The sequence below is a fragment of the Strix uralensis genome, chromosome 5 (genome assembly GCF_047716275.1).
Source record: "Strix uralensis isolate ZFMK-TIS-50842 chromosome 5, bStrUra1, whole genome shotgun sequence".
Taxonomy (NCBI): Eukaryota; Metazoa; Chordata; class Aves; order Strigiformes; family Strigidae; genus Strix; species Strix uralensis.
Window position 1 is genome coordinate 47,100 of NC_133976.1, and position 17,678 is coordinate 64,777.

At 50.4% G+C, this 17,678-nt stretch overlaps 2 protein-coding genes across 7 annotated transcripts; both read right to left on the reverse strand.

Moving 5' to 3' along the window:
- LOC141943865 (olfactory receptor 5V1-like) lies at nt 1-1,411 on the reverse strand. The gene is made up of 2 exons (XM_074869534.1): nt 1,366-1,411; nt 1-1,275 (listed from the first exon to the last, which is right to left on the reverse strand). The coding sequence occupies exon 2, from the start codon at nt 1,255-1,257 to the stop codon at nt 310-312; it is 948 nt and encodes a 315-aa protein (XP_074725635.1). The 5' UTR covers nt 1,258-1,275; nt 1,366-1,411; the 3' UTR covers nt 1-309.
- A 9,650-nt stretch (nt 1,412-11,061) lies between these two features.
- Nucleotides 11,062-17,541, reverse strand: NME6 (NME/NM23 nucleoside diphosphate kinase 6). 6 transcript variants are annotated; one of them, XR_012629078.1, is made up of 6 exons: nt 17,232-17,541; nt 16,961-17,118; nt 16,489-16,649; nt 16,067-16,244; nt 14,434-14,530; nt 11,062-12,899 (listed from the first exon to the last, which is right to left on the reverse strand). XR_012629078.1 is itself a non-coding variant. In XM_074869539.1 (5 exons), exons 1-5 carry the CDS (start codon nt 17,517-17,519, stop codon nt 16,078-16,080), a joined length of 561 nt encoding a protein of 186 aa, XP_074725640.1. In that variant the 5' UTR covers nt 17,520-17,541; the 3' UTR covers nt 13,759-16,077. The 6 variants fall into 6 exon arrangements, 4 of the variants coding, with proteins under 4 accessions (XP_074725640.1, XP_074725638.1, XP_074725637.1 ...); XR_012629077.1 differs by lacking the exon at nt 11,062-12,899 and having other exon boundaries at nt 13,759-14,530; nt 15,793-16,244; XM_074869539.1 differs by lacking the exon at nt 11,062-12,899 and having other exon boundaries at nt 13,759-16,244; nt 17,079-17,118; nt 17,232-17,334; nt 17,430-17,541.
- Nucleotides 17,542-17,678: the final 137 nt, after the last annotated feature.

The window sequence follows — 17,678 nt, forward strand, 5'->3', positions numbered from 1 at the left end:
TACCACATGAAATTGCCTTTTACAATGCTCCTTGGTGGCAGCGTGGCTGCAGCAGGTCCTGTGCTGAGCTCAGCACATGACACCTGCAAAATCAAGACATAATCCTGGAACTGTAGCCCTGTTCCCAATTTGATTTTGCCATTCTGTCATCAGTGATGTGCCGAGGGTCAGACAAGTGATGGCAGTGTGCCCCAAGCAGCCACGGGTGGGGCAGGGAGCCCTGAGCCCACTGCTGCCATCAAAGACTTCCCACAGGTGGGCGATGCTGACGGGCACTGCGGCAGCTCTCTCTTGCAGCCCTGGCGTTGCTCATGCGCTGCCACCTGGGCAGCCCGGCCTGCCCCGTCCCCGCACAGCCTTCCGCAGGGCCCCCTGCACCTCCTGGTTGCGGAGGCTGTAGATGAGGGGGTTCAGCATGGGGGTGACTATGCAGTACAGTGCAGAGACCAGCGTGTCTGCTGCTGGGGAGGAGCCGGAGCTGGGTCGGTTGTAGTTCAGGTTGGCCGTCACAAAGTACAGGGCAACCACGAGCAGGTGGGCAGAGCAGGTGGAGAAGGTCTTGCTCCGGCCGGCGGCCACGGGCATCCCGAGGATGGTGGCCAGGATGCGGAGGTAGGAGACAACAACAAGCAGGAAGGGGCTGAGGCCCACGAAGACACTAGCAGCATGGAGTGCCACTTCGCTGGGGCGGGTGTTGCTGCAGGCAGCCCTCAGCAGTGGGGGGACGTCACAGAAGATGTGCTGGAGCTGGGCGGCCCCGCAGAAGGAGAGTCTGGAGGCCAGGAGCGTGTGCACAGCCGAGTCCAGCATCCCCCAGAGCCAGCAGCCGGCGGCTGCTGCCACACAGACCCCCCGGCTCATGGCGAGGGTGTAGCGCAGGGGCTGGCAGATGGCGGCGTAGCGGTCGTAGGCCATGATGGCCAGCAGCGCGCACTCAGCCCCCGCGCACCCCATCAAGAAGAACATCTGTGCCAGGCACCCGCCATAGGAGATGGTTGCCTGCGGGCACAGGGCGTTGGCTAGGATCTTGGGCACTGTCACTGATGAGTAGCAAATGTCCAAGCAGGAGAGGTGGCTGAGGAAGAAGTACATGGGGCTGTGGAAATGGGGATCCAGGAACACGAGGGTGAGTATTGCAGAGTTCCCCAGCAGCGTGGCCAGGTAAATGGCCAGGAAAAGAACAAAGATGAAGGCCTGGCCACGGGGAAAGCTCAGGAGCATGAATTCCGTCACATGAGTCTGGTTCTCACCTGCCATGGGGCCGGCTGGGTTGGTCTGTGGGCAGAAATGAGCACTGTGAGGAGGAGGTGGTGACTGTGAGGCAGGCGTCTGGAGCACAACCACCCCATGAGGCAAGAGTCTCACTGGTAGGATGGCTTTGGTCTGTCTCCATAGTGGTTGAAAGCTTCCCACACTGATTTCACAGACACCAGCATTTTAGAGTCCAGGGAGCTGCCGTTCAGTGTTGGATACCTGTCTGCAACAGAATCACACAGAAGAAACCAAGAACGGAGTGCAGCTAGACTAACCCACACCTCCCGGGTTCTCCTGCCAGCCCAACCCCCTGTCTTGATGAGTACACCAAGCACATCTCTCTTTTCCTCCTGGTTGCACTTATGGTAACTACATGCTTCCCTGCCACCTGGACATGGTTGCATCATTCCTTAGATGCCACAGTCACTAAGCTTACTCTTCCCCAGCCACTGGGTTGGGGATGTGGCATCACCCTGCCCCAGTTAAAAGAATAATTTTTTTCTTTATCCTGTCTACTGCTCTGCCATTTTTGGTCTGCTTTGCTCCGTGATAACCAGCACTTAAAAAACATGTTCCAGCTGAGGGTGACTCCCCACATGGTGTTTGTTGAGCCACAGGTGAGTTTAAGCCATCAGGGGTCTTCACCGGCCTGGGCCTCCTGATCTTTCTTCCATCCTCCTATTTCAGTTTTCACCCCGACACAAGGGTTTTTCTTACTGGCATGTGAAGGTACAGTCGCCATGTCTGCTTGATGGACAAGGCATGGGGAGGCAGGTATTGCTCATAAACCTCAACCAAGGGCTGTTGAAGGTGATACTTGCTGGGTGCCTGTGGCCAGGGCTGCTGCTGCCCACCATGCCAGTGCCATGAAGCCCAGCAGGCACAGCCCAGGTGCACTGGTGCGCAAATACAGCCTGATGCAGCAGCCTCAGAGGGACTGCTGAAGAAATGGGGCTGAGAGGGGTTAAAAACCACCTGCAATTACCTTGTCTTGGGGTGCAGTTCTGTCCCAGCCAGCACTCGACATGGGCACACTGTACTCAGGGGCAGCTCTCGGCTGGGTGAGGTGAAGGATCCAGAGAGGCTTGAGTTCACATATATGATGACAAGGGGTGCAAACAGGTCTGTAAAGCATGTGGCTGCATGACAACATAGGGCACTTCGGGGACCCACAGGTGATCTTGGGACTGTGCATAATAAAATCCTGTTCTCCCTATGCAGCTTTTTCGTTGGGTCCATTCGGTCGCCTCCGCAGATGTCAGCACTCTAAACTATTCCTGAATCAGAGAACAGGGAACTGGCCAGTGCACCGGCCACCGCTGAGCGTCAGGCAGGAGCTGCAGCGGGAGCAGTGCTGGCTTCTGGGCAGTTCTCACTGGCAGCACTGGGATAGGCTGGGGTGCGAGGGAGGGCTGCACATCACTGAGCTCCAGGATTTAGTCCCCTGCTATTCTGACTTGGAAACTGTACACTTCAAAACAAGGCCCATCCGCCCCAGTATGGGGCAGCTGTGAGAAGCTTTTCCTTACAGGTAACTCCAACAAACCTCCTGCGGTCAGCATTCAACAGTGTTCCCAGACAAGCTATCAATTCGTGTCACTCTCCATCTACTAAACATTAAAGATGTCACCTGATGGCTATGCAGGGGCCCATTGCCATTATATAAGACCAAAGGGAATAAAAGCCTTCCCTTCCTCTTTACAGAGCAACTGAAGTCAGTTGTCATGTGTCTTCACAAGATTAAACTAATTTCAGGTTCGTACCCTTCCTTTACACCCATTAATCTGTTTTCAACTTCTCTGTCCAAAGCACGTATCCACGTATCAGTTGTTATTTTAAAACATTGAGCAATGGAGAATTCACTGCTGCTATTGGGAGGTTTTTTCTCTTACAGCTACTTATCGCAAGAAACTGTCAAAGCACTGTTAAAAATTGTGTGTTTTTTTCCCTGTTGGAATTGCTCAAATGTCAGCTCTGTCTCATTCAGGTCTTTCTCTTTCAGATTAAGGACCCTCTGTTCTAATAGTATTTTCTCCCTGTTTCTACTTGTGCACTGTGATCAGTATCAGTGCTTGCGAAGTAGAACAGCTAAGTTCTGATTCATTTCCCTTTTACTCTCCAGTTTTTCAGCTTTTTTAAAAATAACATTGAGAGGAAAACTTTCAGTCAAAAGATTAATTCTTCTTTGCCTGGCATAATGACATCCAAACTTTTTAGTGCCTCTTGGACATGAGTGCTACAAGGCTGAGACACCACTGCCTGGTCGAACTCTCCAGATCAACATCGTCTTTGTCAGGGTTTTTTTTTAATCACTAATTTTACATACATTGAGCAGGTACTAAGGACTATATCATCCAATATTCTGGAACTCTCAGATCATCACTCTTCCTCCAGCCAGCCCCCAGCCAAAGCCGTGGGCATTTTGATGCAAGGACAGCGCAGCTTGCTCAGCCCAGCGTTGCGGCCAGGAGCAGGTGCCTGAGAGGGGTGAGAGCTGGGAGAGACCACAGCAGTGTTCCCTTGGAATCACCTCCTGTCTCCAGCTGTTCCTGCCTGCAAAACTGCCTGATGTGCACGTCGAGCTGTATAAATTCAAAATTACGTATGTGTGAACTTTCACAGCGCTAAGGCAGTTGGTGGTTTTGTCAGGGCACAAGTGCCGCTGTTGTGTAGGTGTGAGCAGGGAGGGCTCTGCCCAGGACTTTGCTGGATGCTTTTACCACTGACCTGTCAGCCAGAGGCAGGAGCCTGCTGACAGTTACAGTGAAGCTGGCACCGGTGACGGTGGGGACCTGCCTGCTGCACTGGAGGAATGGGGGACCTCAGGAACCAGAGCGACAAAAATAAGAATAAATGTAACAGTAGGAGGTTAGGCATGTAAGGGTGAGTCACCTGTTTATGCTCTGAACTGGGGCTCAACACTTGGAATAAGAGCAGATGAGCAAGAGGTGTGTGAACCCACTGCCTTTGGTTTGCCGTAGGCACATGGCAATGACACGCAAGTTGCCATATTTGCAGGAGCAGCAGGGAATTGTTAGTTCCACTGCAGGAGGACGGTGAGTTCTGAAGAGCCACAGATGATGCTCTCCCATGCTGACGAATTCAGGGTGGATTAGGAATGGAGCTACAGGGCTACAGTACAGCCGCAGGAGTTGTACAGAGGAATGACCCTAATTTTTCACCATGGTCTCAAGCAGTGTAGCAGTCAGTGGATGCAGCCATATGACAAGAAATGCCATATTTAAACCCTTTGTCCTCAGACATCCTGTACACAGTGAAATAGGAAGACATGGCAGGAAAATCTCCCTTTTTCACTTGGACTGCACAGGAATGAGCCTTGAAAGAGTCTCCCCCTTGTCTCAGCTCCTTTCCTCTCTCTCTCATTTGCACTGAAGGCTTTTTCTCATGGTAACTAATGACTTACAAAGTATTTCCCCGTGCAGCTACACCTTTCCCCACCGCCAATCAGTCCAGAAAGGCTGGGCAGGGGTGCAGAGAGGGAGCTCTGATGCCATCAGTGCTCAGGAGGCAGCTGGTTTCTGTCATTCCTGCTGGGAGAGGGGACCCCGACCGCTGCAATGGTGGTGTCTGAGACCCCACTCAACTCCGGTGCAGTCCCTGCAGCAGGGTGCCTTATGTCACCACTGTGCCCTTCTGCACAGCTCCAGCATTTTGGGGTGCATTATGTCACCCTTGCTCCGACAGAAGGCCAGATGTGCTCTGTGCCCACCCGGGGAAGCCAGCGGCTCTGGCAGGAGGATGTGGCTTTCATCGCCAAGCCACCGCATCCCATTTGCACTCAGGTGAGTGGACCAGACAGCCTGGAGCACACTGCTACGGGAGGTCCTGAGCCTTGGGTGCGACCCCGTCCCAGTTTGAGGTGATGGCTGGACTGAGGGAGCCAGCAATAACACAGGATTTGTTTCTCCTGAGAAGGACCAGGTTGTTTTGTTTGAGGCATCCCCAGCAGCCACAACCTGCTCGCATGCCCAGCCCACCCAGGAGCCCAGGGTACCAGTACTGGGTTTGCCCCCCAGTAGCATTCCAGTAGGGACCCCTGTGAGGGTCCCACCATGAGTGAGGCTCTGCCCCACCACAGGCAGAATTCCTGCCCTCCCTTACCTCCATGTCCAAGAGCAAACAGGGAACAGCAGCTGGTGCTTGTAAGAGGAAAAACTAGCAATATCCCCAGGTGCTGTCCATTTTGTCTTACCTGCACAAGGAAAAGCTGTGTCCTCAAGGCTTCCAAGGGGAGGAGAGGCTTTTAACCCTGTGAGGGCCCTGGGGGAGAGGCTTTCAGAGGTAGCTCTTGTTCAGTGGCAGGAGCAAGGAGCAGAGGAGCATTTGCCCAATCAGCCTGCACAAGTGGGATCTGAGCCCACAGGACAAAGCCCTCCTGGCACAGGACCCACCTTGATCTCCTGTTCTGCTCCTGGCTGTGCCAAGTGCAGACCAGGCAGAGCTCTCTAGCCCTGGCCTCCTGCCCCAGCCCTGCGGCAGCTCTTGGGGTGCCTGGGCTGCTGCACGACGGACCCTGCCAGGCACCCTGGGCCAGAAGAGGGTGGCTGGCTGGGGCGCTGAGTGCGGCAGTCCCTCTGCCCTAAGTCCTTCTTTATGACGCCACTGTATCTGCTGCAGGGCTGTGGGGTACCTGCACTGGCCAACACCAGCAGAGAGGCAGCATTGTGGAGGGCTGGCCATTGGCTACACTTGCAGCGACAAACCCATGGGAGACACAGCACAGGGTGACTGCTTGGCATCTTCACCGCAGCCGTGTCCACCCAGCCCAGGCTGTGGAGAGTGTGGTCCAGGGGACTAGGAGAGAACACAGCCGTGGTGGGACTGTGACCTGGCAGCAGCTCTGACTGGACTTAGTTCAGGCACCAAGTAGAGCCCTGTGGGTTCTTGAAGAACTAGACAGGAGGATTATGTGGACTTACACAGGGTGAATGCTGCCTGCTCTGAGTCTGGAGCCATCCCTGAAAGAAACAGCAGGTTTAGCTGGAGTTCACCACATAGTGCCATGGAAATGTAAAGTGGGAAACCAAGGAAATGCAGAGACTGCAACAGGGAACTAATCTGGAGATCGAGACCGAGACATGATCATTTCTGCAGCAGGAATGCAGCATTGCTTTGTTGCAGTCTCTGCTTCCTGGTGATCGAGCAATAGGAGCTGATCCTACAATAACCTCTGTATCTGAAATTTCAAGAGTTGAGGAGCTGAGCAGTAACATCATTTGGAAAGTAGGGAAAGCACAGCCAACAACCCTACACGGAGGGAACACCCCATGTGGAAATTCAGCATAGACACTAGATGAAACTACTACCTCATTGAGGGGAAAAATCCGCATCAGAAAGAATGTCTGAGGTTGTGAACGACTGACTAGCAGTAATTATGAGACCTGTGTGTCTAAGGGCATGTTTTCAGGGAAGCTGGACTGACAGGGTAGAAGGACCATAACAGGACTTTGTGACACAGCCATTTGCTTTGAACTTACAAAATTACCCCTTTCTCTTGTGGCAATGATGAATGTTTCCCTGTTTCATACAGAAACTTTCCAGGATTTTAGATGAGGGCACATGCTGACAGGACTCAGAGAAACACCCTCTCACACAAATATGTGATCTTTGTTGAGACCATCAATACTTGACACAAATATTAAAATAGACTGAAATCTTGCCAGATGCCAGAAACTTGGTATTCAGTTCTGCTAATCCATGTCGATTTTTTGTGGTAATGTCTTCAGGACAGTCTTTATAAGAAATATCAGTGTTTGTATCCTCCTCCGGTCTATTGAGGCATATCAAAACTTGCCAGTGAGAAATCAAATCTCCATGACCTTGTGAAGTGTTAAGGGAGTTAAGCCTAAATTTGGGAGGGTAACCACAAGGATCAGGCCCAGTCCTGTAAGTACTCGACACTTCTGGAAATCAGACTCTTAACTGGGTGCAGGGTCCTTACCTCCTCCAAGCACTTTCCAAAAAACAAGTGTACTGTTGTAAAACCAAGAACTTTGCTAAGTCATGTTTCCCTACTTGTTTTGAGAGATGTGTTCTTCCAGTTCAAGGATTCTTTCTCAAGCAAAAACCACCATCGCTTGTATCACAGCTCACTACAGCAATACTGCCAGCTCACTGTTAATGGTCTCCACATGTGCACAAATGCTTCCTTTGGTCAGAGACAAGGAAAACAGTGCAACTGATGGTGTTCTGGGTGGCCAGAATCTGCTTGCTGGATCCAATCCCTACCCAGAACATAGTCAGCTCCATGGCCAGACAAAGTTGCCCTGGGCTGTATCCAGTCAGGTCTGGAGAACCTCTAAGGCCAGAGATCCCACAGCCTCTTTGAGACCCTGCTCCACTACTTAATGATCCTCAGTGACTGTTGCTCCTTACAGCCAGGTGGAAGGAAACCTCTTGAACCTCCGACTCTGAAACCTCTGGGGGTTTTGGTTGATGGCAAGCTCAATATGAGTCAACAATGTGTCCTGGTGGCCAAAAGGGACAACTGTGTCCTGGGTGCATTAGGCACAGTATAGCTAATCGCTTGAAAGACGTGATTGTCCTGCTGTATTTAACTGTACCTCATGTACTGTGTGCAGTTTTGGACTCCACAATGTAAGAAGGATATAGAATATTAGAATGTGTCCAAAGGAATGCTGCAATGATGGTGAAAGAACGAAAGGACATGACTTATGAGGAGCAGGTGAGGATACTAGGTTTGTTCAGCCTAGAGGAGACTGAGGTGACCTCATTGCTGTCTACAACTTCCTCATGAGGGGGAGTGGAGAGGGAGATGCTGATTTATCTCTGGTGTCCGGTGGTAAAATGCACGGTAATGGCTTAAAGCTGTGTCAGGGAAGATCAGATCAAATATTAGGGAAAAGTTCTTCACTGAGAGGGCAGTCAAGCACTTGAACAAGCTGCCCAGGGAAACAGTCTTGGCTTCAAGCCTGTCAGTGCTCAAGAAACATTTGGACAATGCTTATATATATGGTTTAACTTTTACGTTACCCTTTGTGGAGTCAAGAGTTGTATTCAATGATCTTTGTGGGTCCCTCCCAACTGAGAATATTCTATGATTCTACGAACTTGAAACGTCCTGTCTGAATTTTGCCAGCTGCCTCTTGTCCTCCCCCATGCCCCATTGTGATGTTTTCTTGGTAACATCCCCGCAGATACTGGAAGGCTATTTGGTCCCCCCCAAAGCCATTCCTTCTGCAGGCTAAACTGGTCCAGCTCCCCCAGCCTCTGCTCACTGTGAGTGCAAGTGCTCCAGCCATGACCATCTCAGTGGCTCTCCATTGAACTCTTCTGAGTTTGCTGGTGTATTTCTTGTTTTGGGGAACCCAGCACTGGATGCAGTACTTCGATACGATCTCTGAAGTACTGAGCAGAGGGCCATAACCACTTCCCTCATTCCACTCTCATTGGTTCTGCTCACACAGCCCAGGATGCTGTTGGATGTTGCTGCCAGGGCACACGGCTTGCTGATGTCCAGCTCGCTGCCCACCAAGGGCCCATAGGGCCTTTCCCACAGAGCTGCTGCTCAGCCAGGCATCCCCAGACCATCGTGTTGCCAGGGCTCTTCCTTCCCTGGTGCAGGACTTGGCATTTGTCCTTGTTGAATTTCATGGGGTTCCTTCTGTGTGACTCTTCCAATCTGTTCAGGTCCCTCTGGATGGCAGCCCTTCCCTTGAGCGTATTGACTGGTCCCCTCGATTTGCTGTCACCTGCAAATCTGACAAGAGTGCACTCTGTTATCTCTTTCATATCGCTAATGAAGATGTCAAACAGGACAGGTCCCAGGACAGATACCTGTGGTGCTCTACCTGTCAGCAGCCTCCAGGTAGAGCACGCCCTGTTAACCGTCACTGTCTAAACCTGATGATCCAGTTTTACATCACTGCTTTCACTGATGTTGCTGTTGCTTTGACATATGCAAGCTGAATGCACTTTTCATCCTGCATTTTCTGCACACACTTCTACCAGCTGGGCAACCTCATTTGTCCTGGCTTTCTGCGGCCATATCTGGCTCAGGAGCTTAGTGGTTTGTTAATGGTAACGTTTCTCCCTGCTGGCTGCAATGGGCTGTTCTCTGTTTTTTTCACTCAGTGATTTTGATTGTCACTGGTGCAGTTTTGAACAAATTTAGTACAAATTGCAGCTCAGGCTTGTATGCTCTTTTTTTCCTCTGAACATCTCTTTTTAAAAATATCCATGGGCAATGTTCTGTATGATTCTCTTACAAATACCACAGTTGTAACACTCAGACTTACTTAACAGAGATTATACTAAAACACCCCGTTTTACTATGACATCAGTTCAAGTGTCCTGAGCTTCCAACTCCCTTGTACCATCCAGGTGTTGCCATACTGGAGCAGGTCCTGTGGAGGTCATAGAGGTGGTTGGGGTTGGAGCACAGGACACACAAGGAGAAGCTGAGGCTGCTTTGTTCAGCCTTGAAAGAAGGCAAGAGGGAAATCTTGCTGGGATCTGCAGCTGCCTAATGGGAGTGAGGAGAGATGATGGATACAGACTCTTCTCACAGTTGCATTGTGATGAGAAGAGGCAACAGGCACAAGCTGTAGCAGGAGACATCCCCACTGGACATCAGGGAAAAATCCTTCAGGCACTGGATCAAAGTCCTGAGAGGCCAACGGACTCCCTGCCCTTGGAGATACTCGGCACTCACCTGGCCACAGCCCTGAGCAGCCTGTGCTAATGGGTCCTGCTCTGAGCAGGGCTTGGACCAGGGGCTCCTTTCCACCAGCACAAGTCTGATTTCTGGAGTGAAAGTCTCATAAGGCTTTGTAAGAACAATATTTCTTTTTTTTTTTTTTCCCCCATTCATTTCCTCGGGGAAAGAGTTTCCTTTGGGAAATTTTTTCTGCAGGTAAGTTGTCAGAGTTTTGGCCTACCCAATACAGGAGAAAAGCCTCACCCTGCATCTGGTGAGAGTGGTAATAGATTACTGTCTTTTTTTCTTCTAACAAGGAGATTTTTTTCCTGAAGAAAATTGCATCATCTCAAGCTTTTATTCAGTTTAATTGACCACTTGTATTCATATTTTAGGAAAAAAACTGGCCAAAGCTAACCTATTTACTTGTGTTTGTCATGGGCTAAGAGCATGCACACACTCGAACACCATGAGCACACAACACAGTGACGTTATCCTGTGGTACTGCCCCTGCACTGTGGGGTTTGGGGCAGGTCTAACACCTACACAAAGTCCTGGAAAATGGAAAGTGGGGTCCTGGCACCAGCCCCAGGGTCACTGTTTCTTCCTTGGACAACTTGTACTCAGAAAGTGACAAGGAAAGTCTTTCCTGTGACCACTGAGCAGCACTTCTGCCTAATGCTTGCTGCCCAGCAGTCCAGGGACAGATGGCCCCTGCCACCCCATGGCCAGCTCCATCCTGCTGCAGGGAGTCAGCCCTCCAAGGCTTCTCACCCAGGCCTTGCCCAGGCTTGGGCATCAAGTCTGCCCCAGGGGCCAATTAGTGTACTCGAAACAAGATGCTTCAAACAGAAGGCTGAAGTTTGAGAGAGAAGTTTTCTTGTTTCCAGTTTGGTACCCATTCCCCACAGGCTCCTCTCCACAGAGGAAATACCACTAGGGCTTCACTGCCAATTACTAAAAGCCTACAGCACTTCACTTCCTCAACTAGCATGTTTTTGTGAGACTTGTAAACAAGCACAAAGCAGGCTATTAAAAGTTCGAGGCAGTCACTCCTGCAATAACTTTGAAGCTGTTTACACCTGTTATAAACCATTGCATCATAACGTAGAAGCAACAGAGCAAGACACGGAGAAAGAATGTCTTTGTTCCATACATACTTCCCATCTTTGAATTGTTTACACTCCAGACAAAAAAATAAACATGAAGTTTTTTAAGTATTAAAAGGAGAAAAAGGTGAATAATTGAACAGTGCTTTGGCAGTCAATATGAAATACCTGAATGACAGTAAACTTTATGGAAAACAGAAGTTATTGCAACAGTAAATACAAAGCTGAAGTTCCATGGCCATCTGTAATACCACCTGTGCCTTCCTGCCCAAACTCCTGCTCTACTCCAAGGCAGTGTAGCTACACCAGTATGTGTACTACAGCCATGTCAGAGGTGTGACGGATTGTTATGGGTATAACAGGCAGTTTGATATCCCTGGCTTTCACTGGGAGCGATGGGCTCCTGACCCTGGGGGGTGCACAGGGAGATACAGGTTGATATTTAGCACCAGCCCCACCGGTGACTGATGGGAGCCAGACCACAGCTGCGTGTCTGCAGCAGGAACTGCAACAGGGCTGCAGCAAATGCACGTTGGTAGGGCCCCAGTGTCTGAGCTGAGCCCCTGGGGAGACGTCTCACAATATGGAGCTGGGCCAGAGTTTTTCACAGAAATGTATGTGTTACAGTTTAAGATATGAACTTGGTTTACTATTGGAGGAATTTAGCAAGTGTTTGTGGCAGCACTGAAGGTCAGGACACAGCATGCCTTGAGCAAACAGAGGGAGCACAGCACGAGCCCTCAAGAAAGATTTTACAGGGAAAGACAGTGCTGCTGATTTGACAGCCAGAATTTAACAGAGACTCCAGCACTGAATTCTTGACCTGTTTAGAGTAATACACAGTGTAGCACAAAGAGGACACAGACCCACCTGGACCGGACATTCTGTGCTTTCTTTCATCAGTGGAGAGTGACTGGTGCTTTGGGGTGATTTGCCCAACCTGTCAGGCTGGGACAGCTCAGGCTCACAGTCCCTCTAGCGACCAGTGCCAGGCCTGAGACAGTCCGAGGATTCCTGGAGTCTGTTTCTGACATCCAGCATTTTCAAGGCTATTGTGCAGGCATGCAGGAGCGCACCGCTTCCACTGCCAAGCAGGGCACGGCCAGTCCAGGAGGCTTCTGGCTATGGGGAGATGCTCTGCTGGACACCGTACTCACAAGAAAGAACTGGTCAGGCATGTAAAGGCTGAGGGTAGCCTTAGATGTAGTGACCACAAGATGGAGGAGTTCAGGATCCTGAGAGGAGGGAGAAAGGCAAAAAGTGTGATGGCCTGAGGGCACTAATACACCTCAAGGATCCTGACCAGTCTCACCAGGGACCTCCACCCACAGGCCCAAGAGCTCCATCTCAGCTCAGGCCTGGACCTCAATCCCCGCTATCATGGGCAAAACAACCTCAGCTTGAGGAATTTCACTTGTTGCCAGTTAACATAAACTTTTAATTAGGGATTCAGATACTGAGGAAAAAACAAGATGACAAATGATTAAATACTTATGGAAACACCTTTCCTTCCCTTTCCCAGGCTCAGCTGCAGCCCAACACCCTCTCTCCCCCTTCCCAGTCTCAGCTCCCCTCGCTGTCCCTGCATGTCACGCTCAGTTTCTCCCGATCCCTCTGGTGAGGTGACGGGCAGCACAGGAGGTTGGGGTCAGTGTGTTGTGCTTTCTTTTGCCGCTCACTGCTTCCTACTCTTTTCTTCTACTGCTCTTTCCTTCTTGTTTCCTCTGCTTGGTCACGGCACACCCGCAGGCTGCAGACCCCCCAGGGGTGTAGCTGCTCCAGTGCGGGTCCTCCGCAGACTGCAGTTCCTCGGAGGTGTGTCTGCTCTGGCATCGTTCCTCCCCAGGCTGCAGTCCCTTCAGGGAGAAATGGGCCCATGGGAATTTCATTCAGTTCAGTAGAGGGAAATGCAAAAAGTCCTGCACGTGGGCAGGAATAATTCCTCACCTCTGTGCCTGGGAAGATCATGGAACAGCTCCTCCTGGAAGCTGTGCTAAGGCACACAGAGAACAAGGAGGTGATTTGAGACAGACAGCCTGGCTTCACCAAGGGCAAGTCCTGCCTGACCAACCTAGTGGCCTTCTGTGATGGAGTGACTAGGGCAGTGGACAAGAGCTACAGATTTCATCTATCTGGACTTCTTCATTTTCCAGTATCAATGCCACAACCACGGAGAGATCTCCTGGAGAGAAACACGCCACCAAGCAGCTGGCTGGTGCAAAGATTCTCCAGAATCTGCTGTTACATCTGAGACTCCTCCAGAACACAACAGCTACATGAAACCAGAGGTTACTGCAGCAAACTGCAGCTGCCGTGCCTGCCCTTCACCTGCTGTTTGTAACTGCCTCCTTGCACGAGGTGGTGCATGAGTCTTCTGGCAGCAAAATAACTTGCCTTTATTATTTTACAACATAATGGTTGGAGCTTAAATAAAGCAACTGAAAATCTTTATGAAAGAGAAGAAATGGCATATGGTAGACATTACCGAGATCTCTTAAAAATGGTTTGACTCAGGTGTAAAAAAAAAAAATATCAGAGGTTTTGACTTGTTCTGTAAAGACAGATTAGGGACAGGAAGGGGGGCAGCAAGCAGAAAAAAGTGAGAAAGGGTACAAGAAATTGTTTTACATTAAAGCCACTGGAAGTTACAAAACCAAAGGTGATTCACCACAGGACCAAGAGGCACCAGGAGGTATACAAAAGAGATGCTAAATGTCACTAGGGAAGTTAAAAAACATTTATTGAGCATTTACAAGGAGGGGTGAAAAAAGAAAAAAAAGACTTTCATAAGAGTCCTCAAAACAGAGAGCACCTGCTGTCATATCATAAATCCAAAGGCTTCCTTTGATATTAAAAATAGTTTTTGATACTATCTCCTGCATATAACACCAAATATTTCAATACTAGATCTCCTGATAAAGTTCACAGAACATCTTTAGATTTGCAAAATAAACACTCTGTCTAGGGAAACAGGACAACCTCTACTCAAGTACAGCCTGGGTGGACCAAAGAAATGTTAATATGGACATAACAACTGGTAGGTATCTAAGGGATGGTGATTGTGATCTGATAATTATCCTGTGAAAACACTGCACCACTAAGCCAGTGTTACTTGTACTTGAAATTTTAAAAGGGTCAGTTTACCCAAATGTAATAATTGCAAGTGTCTAGAAAAAAACATTTAAAACAAGAAGTGCAAGCTAGGATTTATCATTTAATGACATCCCAAATTAATATCCAAAGAAGAATGCCACAATATTAAGAAGAAAGATGAAAACAATATTAAGGGTTAATAGTTACAAGAAAAACACACACAACAACAGAAACTCAGGGAATCAGTTGACAGTAGTGTTAAGGACAGCAAGATTTCAGAACTGTATAAACACATACTCAGTCATGAGCAGCTCCACCATTGGATACTGCTGGCGAAAATAAAAGCAGCAATGCAAAAATGCAGAAATATTCCGCAGATCCTTTTGATCTGTACCTGGAACAAAACAATGACTGCATTTAATCTCATATAACAGTAAGGAAGGAACACAAACGTTGATGTATTTAATCAAGGAAGCTCTACAGCAGCACTTCCTACAATTAGACATTTTTCAATCAAACACCCAACATTTCACATAGTTGCGTTAAACCAGTCAAAGAGTAACTTGCCTTTGGTCTGTGACAAGTAACACACTGGTAAACCTGGGACTCAACCAACAGCTCAGTCAACCGCTTCAGCAACTAGTACCATCCATGCTAGTCATGCATAACTTCAGAAAAGAGGGTCGAGCTGACAAACTTCTTGTCCCAAGTACATTACAGAGGTACCTTCACCAATACAGTGCATTTGAAATTATCCAAAAGAAATTCAGTACAACATGGCACCTTAATTAAAAAATCAGCCTTATTAGCAGCTATTGGGGGACAGTTTAAATGGATTAAAAATTGATACAGGAACAGATGTCAAAATGCAGCATCACACAGGAAAGCATAAATAAGCACGTCAGAACCTTGCACTGTACCTCAAAACCAAGCCCTCATGCCCCACCGTATAATAATTTTGTCAATCATCTGGATAATTAAATTACTTTGTCCATATAATTTACAAAGGATATGAAACTCAGTGCTTTGATATCAGTGAACCTACAGGCAACGAAGTCTCTGAGTTGCCACGAGGCATTTTGTTAGAAGGCTTAAAGAGCTCCTGGCAGAAATTCTATAGCCTCTGGGTACCAGCGTTCAAAGTAACTACTCTGGCCTTTTATTATGGATTCCAGAAATCCACAGCTCTAACAGCCACTACCAAGTTTCATCAGAAGTACGGATCTTATGCCCCAGGCAATTTAAAAGCACACACCAGAAGACCCTTCACAGGCCTGGAGCACTCCGCACCTTTCTGCCACCTGCTCTAGAACGCAGCTGCCAGCCCAGCCCAGCAGGAGCCAGCGGGACACGCTGCCTTCCTCCGGAGAACGGCTGCTAACCGCGCCCTCCCACAGAGGCTTAGAATACAAATCATGATACAAAACTGACGACGACCTTGTTTCTCAGCTTGGATCCAGGAAAGCGAGGACTGGAGAGTTAGTATTGCCCTGCTTACCACTGCATTTTTTCATATTTTTCCCCGCCTCTTTCCTCCTTAAGGGACTGTGGGAACAGAGCAAATATTAAGAATCCAAGGCCTACTATCAGGAAAACTAATCATATCCTAACTGGAACTAGCAACCCCCCTTCCACCTAGCCCTTTGATGAACTCACCTGTACCACTCGTATCCAAATAAACACGAGGGACCAGAGAACTGCATGGCTAGACCTCTGTATCAAGCTGGAGTACTGCTACTTGAGAAGTTTTTCCTAAAATGCCCCAGCTCCTGTATACTGCAGGAATAACATAATCCCAGGAAGCACAACACAATGTGCATTAGGTCTTTCCCTCCCTGACACTCCTTAAAACATGCCGTGGCTCTGTGTCCTGCTGTGGCGCTGACCCAGAGAGCGTGCTGAGCAGCTGCTTCCACCCAGCAAACCATACCCCCGGGTAGCTCAGGTCAGCTCTGTTTCCTCATCCCTGAACACACAGTGGACACGCTCCTCGGCGTTGTAATACACCTGCCCACAGCGCAGACGTGGCTCTTCCTGCTGGTACCAGAGCTGTTCGTTGAACTCTGGGAAGAAAAATGCAATTTCTCTGCTGGCTGATGCTGGAGAATCTGTTAGAAAACAGAGGAGAAGAAGATGAGATGCCAGTCTGGCACCACCAGCACGTGCTGTGTTCCAAAGGGAAGGACAGATGCTGTAAAGAAAAGCGCCAGGCTCGGTCGCACAATGAGAGCAGTGAGCAAACCAGTAACTTTGACTCCAAAACTGAAAGCAAGCAAAGGCAGACAAAACACCATCATTCACACGTCCCTGAGCTCGAGTCTTTGCACAACACTCATCCAAGGACAGGTCTACCTGAGCCGTGAGTGGTATTCCTGGTGTCAGTGAGGCCATAAGCTCCTCGGATGGAGTCTGGGACATTGTTTCGGGCTCGGAAGACTTTGGTGGGTCCCATCAGGGATCTCCAGAGAGGGACAGCATTCTCATGGGCCAAGATATAAGCCCACATGGGGCCACTGAGAAAAGGACCAGGGAAAAGCAGATGTAAACAAGGTTACAAAAGGGCACAGCTCCTTCATTCTCCTAAACAGGGCAAGTACAAAGAAGCAAGGAAGTGCAAGTGCTGTGCAGCGCTCTCTGGGAGGGGATACAGACCTCCCACCACACCAGACACAGCCCACGGCGCAGAGGTAAAGGGTTTGCACGCGTGACCTCCTCCTAGGTGATGGTACCCACACCCTTGGGGGATCCCTCCCCACCAAGTACAACTGTTGTCCCAGCAGTTGGGTCCGGACATTTCTCCACCCCCGAGCCCAGAGCCTCCCACCTCGGTACGCCGCAAGCACCAGCGCCTGATGCAGCACAGCCCACATCCAGGCCCATCCGGATGCAGGAGCTCAGGCCAGACAAGGACAAGCTGCCTCCCCGCGCGGCCCGGCCCGTACCTGGCCATGAACTCCACCAGCCGCTGGTAGAAGAACCGCCCTGCGGGAGAGAGAGCTCCGGAGTCACAGAGCGCAGCGGCGCCGGCACCGGCCCTGCCCGGCGGCCGAGCTCGTCCGCCCGCCTGCTCCCGCCCCGCAGCCCCGGCCGCCTACCCGCGTGCTCCCGGTAGAAGCGGCGGCTCTCCTCCCGCCCGCAGCGCAGCTTCTTGGCGCGCACGATGAGGAACCGGTTGCTGAGGATGGTTTCGTGCACGGCCTGCGGGCAGAGACGCAGCGGATGGGCGGGCGACGCGCACCGACGGGCCGCGCCAGACCGACGGGCCGTTCCGGTCCATTCCGCCCATCCCTCACCTCCAGCACGAGCGGGTGGGCCACGGCGTCCGGCTTCAGCAGCGCCAGCGTCAGCTGCAGCGGCCGCCCGCAGCGTCCCACGGCCGCCATGGCGCGCGCCTCGCCGGGCGGCGTCGCGCGATGACGTAAAGGCGGGGCGTCGCGCGTGTGACGCATTAAGAAGGGGAGGGGGCGGGGCAGGGCTCCCGGTGACGCACGGAGGGGCCCGGAGGGAGGTGGGGTCTAAGGCGGGGCCTAAGGCGGGGCCTA

Excerpts from the sequence above, each read along its gene's own strand:
- LOC141943865 (XM_074869534.1), bottom strand. The coding sequence starts at position 1,257 with ATGGCAGGTGAGAACCAGACTCATGTGACGGAATTCATGCTCCTGAGC.
- NME6 (XM_074869537.1), bottom strand. The coding sequence starts at position 17,519 with ATGGCGGCCGTGGGACGCTGCGGGCGGCCGCTGCAGCTGACGCTGGCG. Across the intron at positions 17,119-17,231 it reads CTTCTACCGGGAGCACGCGG|GGCGGTTCTTCTACCAGCGG; the intron begins GTAGGCGGCCGG and ends TCTCTCCCGCAG. Across the intron at positions 16,245-16,488 it reads GAATACCACTCACGGCTCAG|ATTCTCCAGCATCAGCCAGC; the intron begins GTAGACCTGTCC and ends GTTTTCTAACAG.